Source organism: Limulus polyphemus, unplaced genomic scaffold (genome assembly GCF_000517525.1).
Source record: "Limulus polyphemus unplaced genomic scaffold, Limulus_polyphemus-2.1.2 Scaffold1066, whole genome shotgun sequence".
NCBI classification, from domain to species: Eukaryota; Metazoa; Arthropoda; class Merostomata; order Xiphosura; family Limulidae; genus Limulus; species Limulus polyphemus.
Genome location: NW_013666676.1, coordinates 237,495 through 249,667, shown reverse-complemented (window position 1 = coordinate 249,667; position 12,173 = coordinate 237,495). Strand labels below are relative to the sequence as shown.

The window sequence follows — 12,173 nt, the reverse complement described above, 5'->3', positions numbered from 1 at the left end:
ATGATGTGGGGTTGATTTTTCATCTTTAATTATTGGCTTCGGGAATGATGTGTGGGTTGGTGTCTCATATTTTATTGTTAGCTTCAGGGATGATGTGTGGGTTGGTGTCTCGTATTTTATTGTTAGCTTCAGGGATGAGGTGGGGTTGATTTTTCATCTTTAATTATTAGTTTCAGGAATGATGTGTAGGTTGGTGTCTCATATTTTATTATTGGTTTCAGGAATTATGGTTTGGTTTTTTTGTTTCAAGTTATTAATCCTGGGATTGGTTTGCATCTTTCGTTAGTGAACTAACAATATCTCAATACGTATCACTAGAGACACAAGTAAAAGAGGTACGGCTATTAATATTTTGCCACGTAAGGCGACTGTGTTTACGATAATAAACATATTAAGCATAACATGGAAAGAAAAATAAACACATTTAAACGCTATCTAACAATTTTAAACATTTACAAAAATACAGATTTTTTTCAACTAAGAAAAATAATATTTTAAACAGCTGTATCCTACTCTTAACGGACGTACAAAAAAAACGATTAAAAACATTCAAAACTCTACTAAGTACAGATATTATTTACAAGAATTTGCCCATAACTACTAAATTAAAAGCAAACACATTGACTAATCTGTTTTCCAGCGAAGCATTAAGGCATGAAGCTCTCCTAAAAGCACCGCCGCTACGAGACTAGGCCTCGATCATTCAAGGCTCAGATCAGGCATGAGCGGCTACCACATGTTCTTCATTGTGCGCGTGAATTAACAGACGCCCGACAAGTGATTTGTCAGATCGTTATGTCAGAACTAGCCGAAAAAGCAGAAGACTCACCCAAATGAAATCATGTTTGATATTTCTTCTTCCGGTTTCTGTGACAGACCTCAGCTTTGTTTACTAGCTCATCCTGCAGAATTTGAAAGTTCTCGTGACTGAGCTGTAACCTAATATGTGTTGTAACAAGAAGAGCGATGTCACGTTGAATATCCGCGGTAACAAGAACGGCCTTAGATCCACGTCGATTAATATCAATTTCTTCACTTATTTCAGGGTTCCTGATGTTCTCTGAAATTTTTTTATCTTTCTAAGACTATTTCTTTTTTTTGTGTGTGTGGCATTTTTTTCCCTAGATGTCAATTTATTTCAAACAATGAAATTTTGTGAACATTAACAAAACAGAGCAAGAATTACATAAAATTTGTGTTTGGGCTTTCTGTAAAAAACAACAACAAAAAACGTCTAGATATTCAACATTGCACTGAATCTTTTTAATTTTTAATCAGAACGAACTAATGTGTTTATATAAACATGTTACCATCGCCTGTTGTATGTTTAACATTTACATAACCATCCATATGTCTGAAAGTAACTCAAATAAGCAAAAAAACTAAACGAATATGAAATTTTTGTGTAAATGTACACAAGCAAAACATTTTTTTGCCCTAAATTACTGTAACAAATTAATTTTATTCAATTCAAGGCAAACGTGTTTTCTTTACTTAAATTTACTTGGACTTGATACCAACTTGTGTTTTTTTACTCAGGTTTGTCCGGAATGATGTGAATGTATCCAAATTTCTTGCTACTTTCTTTTTTTTTAAATTAATTCCGTCCAGAATGGAATGTCCCCCAACTAGGGTGTTTTAGACGATGTAGCCAGACGTGTCAAATCCCAGTGCATATGAGCTTATAATGTAAAGATGCTGATACAATGTGGTAGTTACTCGTGTGTTCGATCACCTACAAGTTAACTCACGTTAACTAGGGTGTTTTAGACGATGTAGCCAGACGTGTCAAATCCCAGTGCATATGAGCTTATAATGTAAAGATGCTGATACAATGTGGTAGTTACTCGTGTGTTCGATCACCTACAAGTTAACTCACGTTTTTAGCTGAATACAAACAGTGTTAAGTTCATATGATAGTCCCACGTCTTAAAAAGAATCAATACGGACTATAAAATAAACATATCGTTTCACATGTACTCATCATAATGATGATATAATCAAACACATTAACAAATACAAAAATAACATCAATGGCATAAAAGTTGGATTTAACAGTTTATTTCTACAACCATTAAGATGTTTATACAAAGATGTATCTTTAAACAAGTCTATACAACGCTACATCCATTAGTATCTCTGTATAACACTGTATCTTTAAACAAGTCTATACAACGCTACACCCATTAGTAACTCTGAATAACACTGTATCTTTAAACAAGCCTATACAGCGCTACATCCATTATTAACTCTGTATAACACTGTATATTTAAACAAGTCTATACAACGCTACATCCATTAGTAACTCTGTATAACTCTGTATCTTTAAACAAGTCTATACAACGCTACATCCATTAGTAACTCTGTAAAACGCTGTATCCTTTAATAAGTCTATACAGCGCGACATCCATTAGTAACTCTGTATAACACTGTATCTTTAAACAAGTCTATACAACGCTACACCCATTAGTAACTCTGTATTACACTGTAACTTTAAACAAGTCTATACAACGCTACATCCATTAGTAACTCTGAATAACACTGTATCTTTAAACAAGTCTATACAACGCTACATCCATTAGTAACTCTGTATAACACTGTATCTTTAAACAAGTCTATACAACGCTACACCCATTAGTAACTCTGAATAACACTGTATCTTTAAACAAGTCTATACAACGCTACATCCATTATTAACTCTGTATAACACTGTATATTTAAACAAGTCTATACAACGCTACATCCATTAGTAACTCTGTATAACACTGTAACTTTAAACAAGTCTATACAACGCTACACCAATTAGTAACTATGTATAACACTGTAACTTTAACCAAATCTATACAACGCTACATCCATTAATTAGTCTGTATAACATTATGAAGAACTTAAATAAATATCTCTCGCAATTATTAATTATTTTATTGCATCTGTCTAGCTAAAAGAATATATTTGAACACTTACGTGAAAAATTTGTTTGTTTGTCTACAACATTTGTATAGAAAACTAATAAAGGACTTAACGGGAACTTGTTTGCTTTTCTAACGGATTATTTATGTATTCAACGGAACACATTAAAAACACATATATCATTAAATCAATAAATGGTACACAAAGAATGAACGTGTAAAGGTAAAATAATCGGGTGTTTTTCTAATAAGCGATGGATGAATTCCGATGTCTATGTACTCTATTTACAATGATAATGAGTAGTTTCTGAACGTCCTAATGGAACTAATGTCTAACATTAACTACTATGAAAGAATCAATATTGAACTTGTTCGGAGACTGCGTACCGTTTGAAGCGTTGTCGTTCTACGAATTTATGTAAAGATACGCTAAGGACAGCATGGAAAAGAAATAGTGAAACTATAAAGTGGTAAAAAACACATGAAAACGAGAAAAGATTTAGGAAATTGAGTAAAGAAAGATTGAAAAATTGTCTAGAATCTATAGATTAGTGTAAGACTATACAGAAACGAGATAAGAAAATCGTGATAGTTCTATGTAAGAAATCAGGTAGAAACGCGCAAAGCACAGATTGAAATATATAGTGAACTTATAAATTTGTGTAAGGTAAAACAAAAACAGAAGAGTAAGATTCTGAAAGATCTAATTAAGAAGTGTAGCCTGAAAAATTGTCGAAAATCTATTAGTTAATGTAAAACCATACAGAAACAAGATAATAAAGTCATGACAGATCTAATTTCGAAGTGTAGCCTGAAAAATTGTCGAAAATGTTAGGGTAAGGCCATACAGAAACAAGATAATAAAGTCATGACAGATCTAAAACGTTGTGTAAAAACACGCCAAGCACAAACTTAAAGGTTACAGCGAATCAATAAATTAATTTCAAACTATACGAAAACGGGATAAGAAAGTCGTGACAGCTTTAAAACGTTGTGTAAAAACGTGATAAAAATTACTTTCAAACATCGTGGTTGGTGTATGTTTGCATATATGTATTCGTTTATATAAAAACTCGTTCAAGACTGTCTGTTAAGTTGTGATGGCTTTTATAAAGATACATAGAAAGTGTATACATTTAATGTAGAACAACCTGAAAAACAAGCTACTTCTAATCCACTGAAGTTGTACGAGAACAAATGAAGATTACTTAAAAAATAGTAGCAATACTTTGAAAATTATGAAGAAGATGAGGTGATTCTGTGGAATTGTATATAAGCGTTATGGAAACCATGGTGTTTCTATGAAGTTGTGTAAAACATATTAAGCAATTTGAAAGTCACGGCGGTTCTAAATTCTGTGAATATGAGTAACACATATTAAAACAAGCTGAAAAATCATAGTATCTCTATGAATGTGAGCAAACAACATAAATACAATTTTGTAACCCAGGAAACTTCTGTGAACTTTAGAACAATACGTTAAGATGTCACGGCGGATCTAAAAAAATGAGTAAACTCGTTGAAAGAAAACTGAATATTCATGTTGGCTCGATTAAAATTGAGTGAGAAGACAGTGTAGAAAATGGTTTGAAAGAATTTAGTTGTGTGTAATTATAGTAAGTGTTACCCAGCTACTTGCAAAGCTATGATGCTACTAGAGAGTTATTTAAAAATACACAATAAAGTTTCATAAATACCTACCGTTTTATCACCGAGGTTATTGACCATACAGTGTAAATAGACAGTCTGACCTATCTGTGTAGTGATGTTCTTCGATGGACTGGGGTCAAAGGATGGAGAAGTGGACTGAACAAGCAACCAATAATTACTGTTGTTAGATAGTGACGTCATCCGTTTCCTTCGAAACTGCCAGTTAAAATCCCGTTGGAAGAGCTCATCCTGAGGAGGATCTACGGTTAAGAATAAGACTAATATTAGAGGATTATATTAGAAGATTATATTAGAGGATTACATTAGAAGATTATATTAGAATATTATATTAGAGGATTATATTAGAAGATTATATTAGAAGATTATATTAGAGGATTATATTAGAAGATTATATTAGAAGATTATATTAGAGGATTATATTAGAGGATTATATTATAAGATTATATTAGAAGATTATAATAGAGGATTATATTAGAAGATTATGTTAGAGGATTATATTAGAGGCTTATATTAGAAGATTATATTAGAAGATTATATTAGAGGATTATATTAGAAGATTATATTAGAAGATTATATTAGAAGATTATATTAGAGGATTATATTATAAGATTATATTATAAGATTATATTAGAAGATTATATTAGAGGATTGTATTAGAAGATTATATTAGTGGATTTATCTTGATTACCACATTGAATACAAAAGCAGGACTTATTTGCAGCATTACTATATTGTTATCTGTTTTAATAATCGAAATTGTTAGCTCGTATTTTTCTTTCGGGGGGGGGGGGCATAATGAAATGGTTGAGACGTTATTATTGAGATGATTATACCGCTCTATAGAAGCAGTCTTCTGTTGTTTTATCTTCGTTGTTCTAAGCTCGTTTTATTAATATGTCTGCATGACGAAACATTAAAGTAGAGAAAGAGATGTAATACACGTATTAATGCTATGAATGTACACACGTGTGTTTACACATCATAAATAAAACTAGATATAACGACAGGAACACAAAAACTTCTTACGATATATATATGTATATGATTGGCGGAAAGCATATGATTTTATCAATATCTTTTTTTGTACTATCGTTCATGTAAGACAAAGTATATAGTCTAGAAAAACCAATTGAAATAAGTGGGGCTAGAACCTCCATACAGCCGACTTCACCAAACAACAATACACACGCCTATCATCCATCAATATTTTGTCTTATACCATTCCATATAAACTGTCACCAGAACAAACCAGACATGTTTTGTATAACGTTATATGAATTCACATTGCTAATATAATAAGAAGAATTGACAGAATAGGCAATGATGAAACCATGTCAGCAAGATATCAGTTCAAGCTATATACGTCTCCAAATCTTATCTAACTAATCATTGATTTCTTTGAAAGCAGATCTAACTGGATTTGTATAAAACCCTTTTTATATCACGCGATTGTCTTTTATTGGTTTGTTTTCGCCAGTACAACATTAAACTTCAACATAATAATTAAAAACATATTTCATTACTAAATGGTCGAAATACTAAAACTCTTCTTATGTATTATCATTGTTTCTCTTCATTATTGAATACAATTTTGTATTATTGGCTTAATATATTGATTTAGTGTTAACCTAAATATCCTTATCCGGCGGAAACTCGTGAAATATTGTTGGAATTATGGCTGAACTATCGTTTATAGCGAGGGGATCGAACTGATCAATCAAAGAATTCTAATATTTATAGATTTTACTTTTTGGGTGTATTGCTTTATTTTGTTTACTTGTTTATTCAAGCGCAAAGCCACGTTAGGCCATCTGCAGTGTCCACCGCAAGAAATCGAACCCCAGACTTTAGTGTTCATAAACTTACCGATGACCCACAGGAGAGCATTGGTTTATAACATTATGTAGTACGTTCTCAGTTTTGTATATAGAGTTGGTTTCATTAATTTATAAGTTACTTTCAGTCCTGTTTTATATAGTTATCTTAATTTTAATTAGAATTTATCATTAGTATGGTATGTTATTACATATCAAATGAAACATGTCTCCGTTGGAAAATTCACGGATTTAAATAAATTGTTTGTTTGTAATTAAGCACAAAGCTACACAATGGGCTATCTGTGCTCTGCCCACCACGAGTATCGAAACCCGGTTTTTAGCGTTATAAGTCTTATCGCTGTGCCACTGGGGGACGTGTTGATAAAGAAAGATGTAAGTTATATTTTCATGCTGTTTACCGAATGTTTTTGAAAACTTCGAACTAATCATTGATTATAAGTAACATTTGTAACATTATTTTTAGGTTAACATTATACGAAATTTCTTTAAAACTAATTATTTGAACCACTTTTGATAATAATAATAATAACGATGAAATTCAAATTACTTGAACCAGAAAAATCAATACAAAAATCTTTCGGTTTTCAAGATGTCCAACTATCGAAATCTGTCTCCTTGGCAACCGTGTCTGATCAGTGTGATATGACACATCGTAGAATGTTTCCTAACGAACATAACCGCTCTTCAGTTGCCTAGTTACCTACATCAGTAAAGAAAAACACACGCCCTCTTACCAGCATCACTCAATCTAACAAATCGAGCTGTTGAGAATAATTATTAATTAGTTCAGTTATTGTTAATATCGTGATTATTCGTTTTGTCGATACTACCTGACGTATTTCGTTTTGGCCCAAACTTGGTTTGACCAAACTATGAAACGACATTTAGCTGTCACAAAAGCAAGAAAAGACGACTTTGTAACCATTTCAAAAGTGTTTTACCAGAAGAAACTACAATACATAACGTAGTAGGTGTTTTTCTTCTAAGTGTTCTTTATGAAACTTTTGAGGACAAAACAACCTTTATAACGTATTTTCTCTTTGAAATTACGTGATTTTACGAGACTTCACAGTTTCTACTTTAAAGTAATAGATTCCTAGGCGCAAAAGTTCCATAATAGTATTTTACAACATCTTTCTTGAGCATTTCTTGAGAATCGACAGTTTTTACTTTAAGGCTTATTGCCTTGAAATAAGCTATTTTTCTAGACATAGCTATCTCCATAATAGCACTTTCAACTTCAAAGCTGGAATGTTGCTTTCTATCTAGATCATAATGTAGCATTTCAAACCTCAAGGTAAGGGTTTTGCTATTGATGATAGTATTTACAAAATGGAGTCACTACATCAAAATAAGGAGTTTTCTAGACCTTCTTAGTTTATTTTCAGCCACGCGCAGTTCTAAAGAGCATTTGCTATCTATAAAATGTAAACACTGTCTCAAAACATTTGTTTCTACAACTATATTGCCCGATACTAAATGCACTGCTACAAACTAATTCGGTAATCGTAACAGCATATTATACAACTTCGATATAAAATTCACATACATTCATTTATCTGCAGCACTTTCCATCTTAACTACTTACAGATAACTTTGATAAATTTTCTCATTTGCAACGTTTAAGACATGCCGGAATTCCGCTTGGTGAGATAAAAATTAACTTAGCCATTTCTTGACTCAGATAACTCCATCTGATAAGTACGAAACGTTAGTGGCGTTTTGAATATTAGAAATTCAAAATAACCAATCAAAACAAAACGTATTCATGGACGTAACAATAATTCTGAACCAATAACGAGGTACTTTTTTTTAATTCCATAGTTTTAAATCAAATTATATATTGATACTAGTTTTAGTGATATTTCTCTCAATAACAGATTACAATACGATTCTGTTTGTCTAAACGTGGTTCAGATTTCTATCAGTTTGCTGAACGAACAAATGGTTTCCATGTTTTAGATTCTCACTAACACTCCTTCTCAAAAACATTTGGAAAGAAGATTTCATCAGATGATTGAAGTTTATGTTCTTTTCAATAGAGCAGGACACACACACACAAAGAACTATAGATTCCACAAGTTTTTTTGTTTTTTTTCCATTTCATCGCAACGAGATAACTTGGTCAACATAGTTTAATTTCCGTTCACTGCACGGTTAGTTATAATTAACATAATTATCAGAAATCAATAACCAAATAAGCCTAGCGTGATAAAAACGGCGTAGTTTGTTGGTCACGTGATTATTAGATGGATTTTTCTTGCAGGTGAATTGACGAATAAAAACAAGTCTGAAGAGATTAATGACAGGTAATACACCATTAAGATATCCAAATCAAACAAGCTGCAAATTTGGTTCTTAAGATCTGTTAGAGGAAACGAAACTAAAACTAGATTTAAGGGCAAAGGTAAAGAGGTCATTACTGGTTTATGTTTAAATTGGTTAGGTTACTTACATTTGCTATAGTCTAAACGCCGAAAGCCGGCGAAACTTTACAATACAATAGGCCTAATATTTGTGATAAAAAAATAATTTGGCTACAGACTTAATTTCATATTCGGAAATGTTCCAATTAAGAAGAATACGAAATAACACATCTACAGCTTAATCGATTCTTGTGACAAATACCACTCGCTCTTTTATTACGATTTGTATTCTAAACAATTAATAACTACTGTGAAAACAATCTTGTTCTTGCCTGTGTTTGGGGTAAATATGTTTACTTTAAAAAATAAAATAGTTACAGTAATAACAATCTTTATTAAAAACTGACACATCCAGCGGATATTCGAACTGGTACTGAACATGAGGAACAGGAAAAGGTAGCGCTTTGTCTTCGAGACGTAATTTGGCTTTAGCGTCCTATTTGTCAGTCGAATAAAATGTTTTAAGGATATGCTCAGGTTGTACTGAAATTAAAACCACAGCTGGAACTTAGAAAATTTCGTATTCATCGAAAAATTTGAAAATTAAAAGATGTATTAAATAAGCATTGAGGTCATAAAAGAAGAATATGATTTGATTTACAGTAGCCAGTTAAAATTCAAGTATCAAACAACATAATGTAACCAAACGACCTCACTGTTCTCGTTAGACAAACAAGGGAGTAAGTTAGATCACAAAATCACAAATTCTACAAATTTTTAATTGGCTGAGGTATAAATACAAACAAAAGTTTAGACATGACCACGGTATGCAGGATTTGAAAGTCGTTGAAACGTGTACGAGCTGTATTGAATATATATCTTTCGGATGAGTAAGCTGTCATGGAAGAAATATTAATTATTCACTACATCAACATATTTAATAAAAAAGAAATCCCTCTTTAATCAACTCGTGCCATACGAAGAACTAGAATAGGAACTCGTAAAAACAAAGAAACATTGTAAGAAACGTAAAAAAATCATGTTCTATGTACCGTATTACTTAAACTGAACAGCAGTAAAGATTAGTCTAATATTCTTCTATATAAATCCTCACTATTTTAATTTTTGACTGAATTGTTACTCTAGAACTCTGCCACGAATATAGGTCAGCATTACATACTGACACTTGAAACTAACCAATTGTTACATACTGACACTTGAAACCAACCAATTGTTACATACTGACACTTGAAAGTAACCAATTGTTACATACTGACACTTGAAACTAACCAATTGTTACATACTGACACTTGAAAGTAACCAATTGTTACCTACTGACACTTGAAACCAACCAATTGTTACATACTGACACTTGAAACCAACCAATTGTTACATACTGACACTTGAAACTAACCAATTGTTAAGTCCAGAAAAGTTATGAGCAGAATATACATTTATATGGAAATTATTAAATATCGTTCCATACAAACAATTTCCATAATAATTATTTGAGTATGATATTATACTTAATTACTCGGCTAATTGGTTGAAATAATGATACAGTAACAATGTATATGATGTTCTCTATGCAACAGTTCTAAAGACTAGACATCTAAACGAACGAATCCTGCCCGGGAGATAAGCGTATTACGATGAAAGTTTCTTGTTGTCACACAAGAAATTTGATCAAAGCGGCGAGAATGTAGGATTTCAGGCTTATATTAACCTCTAACTACGTCACGGTGGAGGCTTTGTTATATCTGAACGAAATCGATAATGTTATTTGTATTATACTGTGGACAAAAAAAAAAAATATCAACTAGAAACGTCGTAGCCGCCATATTGTAGACTATTTTATTTTAGTTTGCAATAAGAAGAAAACCTAAAAAAGTTTACAGCAGATATTGTAAATCCTAGCGTGTACGCAGAGCCCATGTAAACACGAAGCACTACAACAATGTAGACGTGGATACGGGGGTGTTCGTTAGTCTTTTCATACAGAAACCATTCGGGGTATTAAACGCGCATGTCTTTCAAGTGCTAATCTAACCTCCTTTGCACTAGGACGGCTCCAACAGCGCAATGTCAATGGTTAATTACCAGCTGTAGGAGTAAGGATATGTGTGCTTGTTTTTCATTTAACAAGATTTTTCTGGGGTAAAGATTGGGTGGCTGTTACATGCTGATTAGAGAAAGCAATGCGAGGCGTAATCTAAAGAAAACTAAAAGCCATTACCCTTACTGGAAGCTGGCAGAATATATAGATTTCAGTCAGTTAATGGAATGGAACAAGTCTTCCTATGTCCTTAGGGAAATTCAAGAGGATGATTTAATTAAGCAACACTGTGATGGTAGGCGATGAGATCCCAACAATGACAACTGGAGTCTTTAAAACAAAACATTCCACATAAATAAATCTTCGAATCACAAACATAAAAGATTCAAATGACCGCAAAAACATTTAAACAATAATTTAAATTATAGAAACGCCGTCAGCCATACGTCCCGTTTTTATACAACTGACTAACACCCGTTCTTTAGTGACTCGGATGTATTTCATAGCTTTATAGTTGCAAATAATAAATAAATATATACATAAACGTTTGTTTGTGTGTTTTGAATTTCGCGCATAGCCTCGTGTAGCTTTCTGCGCTAGCCGTCCCTAATTTAGCAGTGGGACGGCTAGAGGGAAGGCAGCTAGTCATCACCACCCACCACCAACTCTTGGGCTACTCTTTTACCAACAAATAGTGGGATTGACCGTCACATTATAACGCCCCACGGCTGAAAGGACGAGCATGTTTGGTGTGACGGGGATTCGAACCCGCGACCCGCAGATTGCGAGTCGAATACCCTAACCACCTGGCCATGCCGGGCCTGCAAATAATAGATAAATATATATATAATCAAAACGTCTCATTTTTTGTTTGTTTTTTCAATGGTTTAATGCCGGATCTGAACAAAAAGGTTTAGTAATTAGGTAGGGGAATAGATGAGTAGATTACTCTATACAAATAAATCCGAAAAATTTAATGATGAACAAAGAGAAATTTATAATATTGTGTTTACCTATATCTGAAGCCAAGAATTTCATGAAACACAAAAATTTAAAATATAACTAAACCAAATAATACTTTTCTTATTTATTTATAGTGTTGACAAAATTTACATTTTATATAAATTGATTATATAAAACACCAAAGATAAATACACGAGTTGTTGTTTCACCATTTCACTCTGCATTTATTAACATTTTGAACTGATATATATCATATATATGTTTTCATTCTGTTTGTCGCTATAGATATCACGACGAACCGGGTGTCGAAGTTCTCAACTTGAATGTAGATATCACGACGAACCGGGTGTCGAAGTTGTCAACTTGAATG

The 12,173-nt window shown here is 32.5% G+C and overlaps 1 protein-coding gene across 1 annotated transcript in view; it reads right to left on the bottom strand.

Annotated features, from left to right (window-relative positions):
- Positions 1–12,173, bottom strand: part of LOC106461957 (zwei Ig domain protein zig-8-like) — a 92,777-nt gene that overhangs the window by 19,777 nt on the left and 60,827 nt on the right. Inside the window, exon 2 of the mRNA XM_022389059.1 lies at positions 4,611–4,819. Coding sequence (XP_022244767.1) covers positions 4,611–4,819 — 209 coding nt within the window. The remainder of the gene's footprint in view (positions 1–4,610; positions 4,820–12,173) is intronic.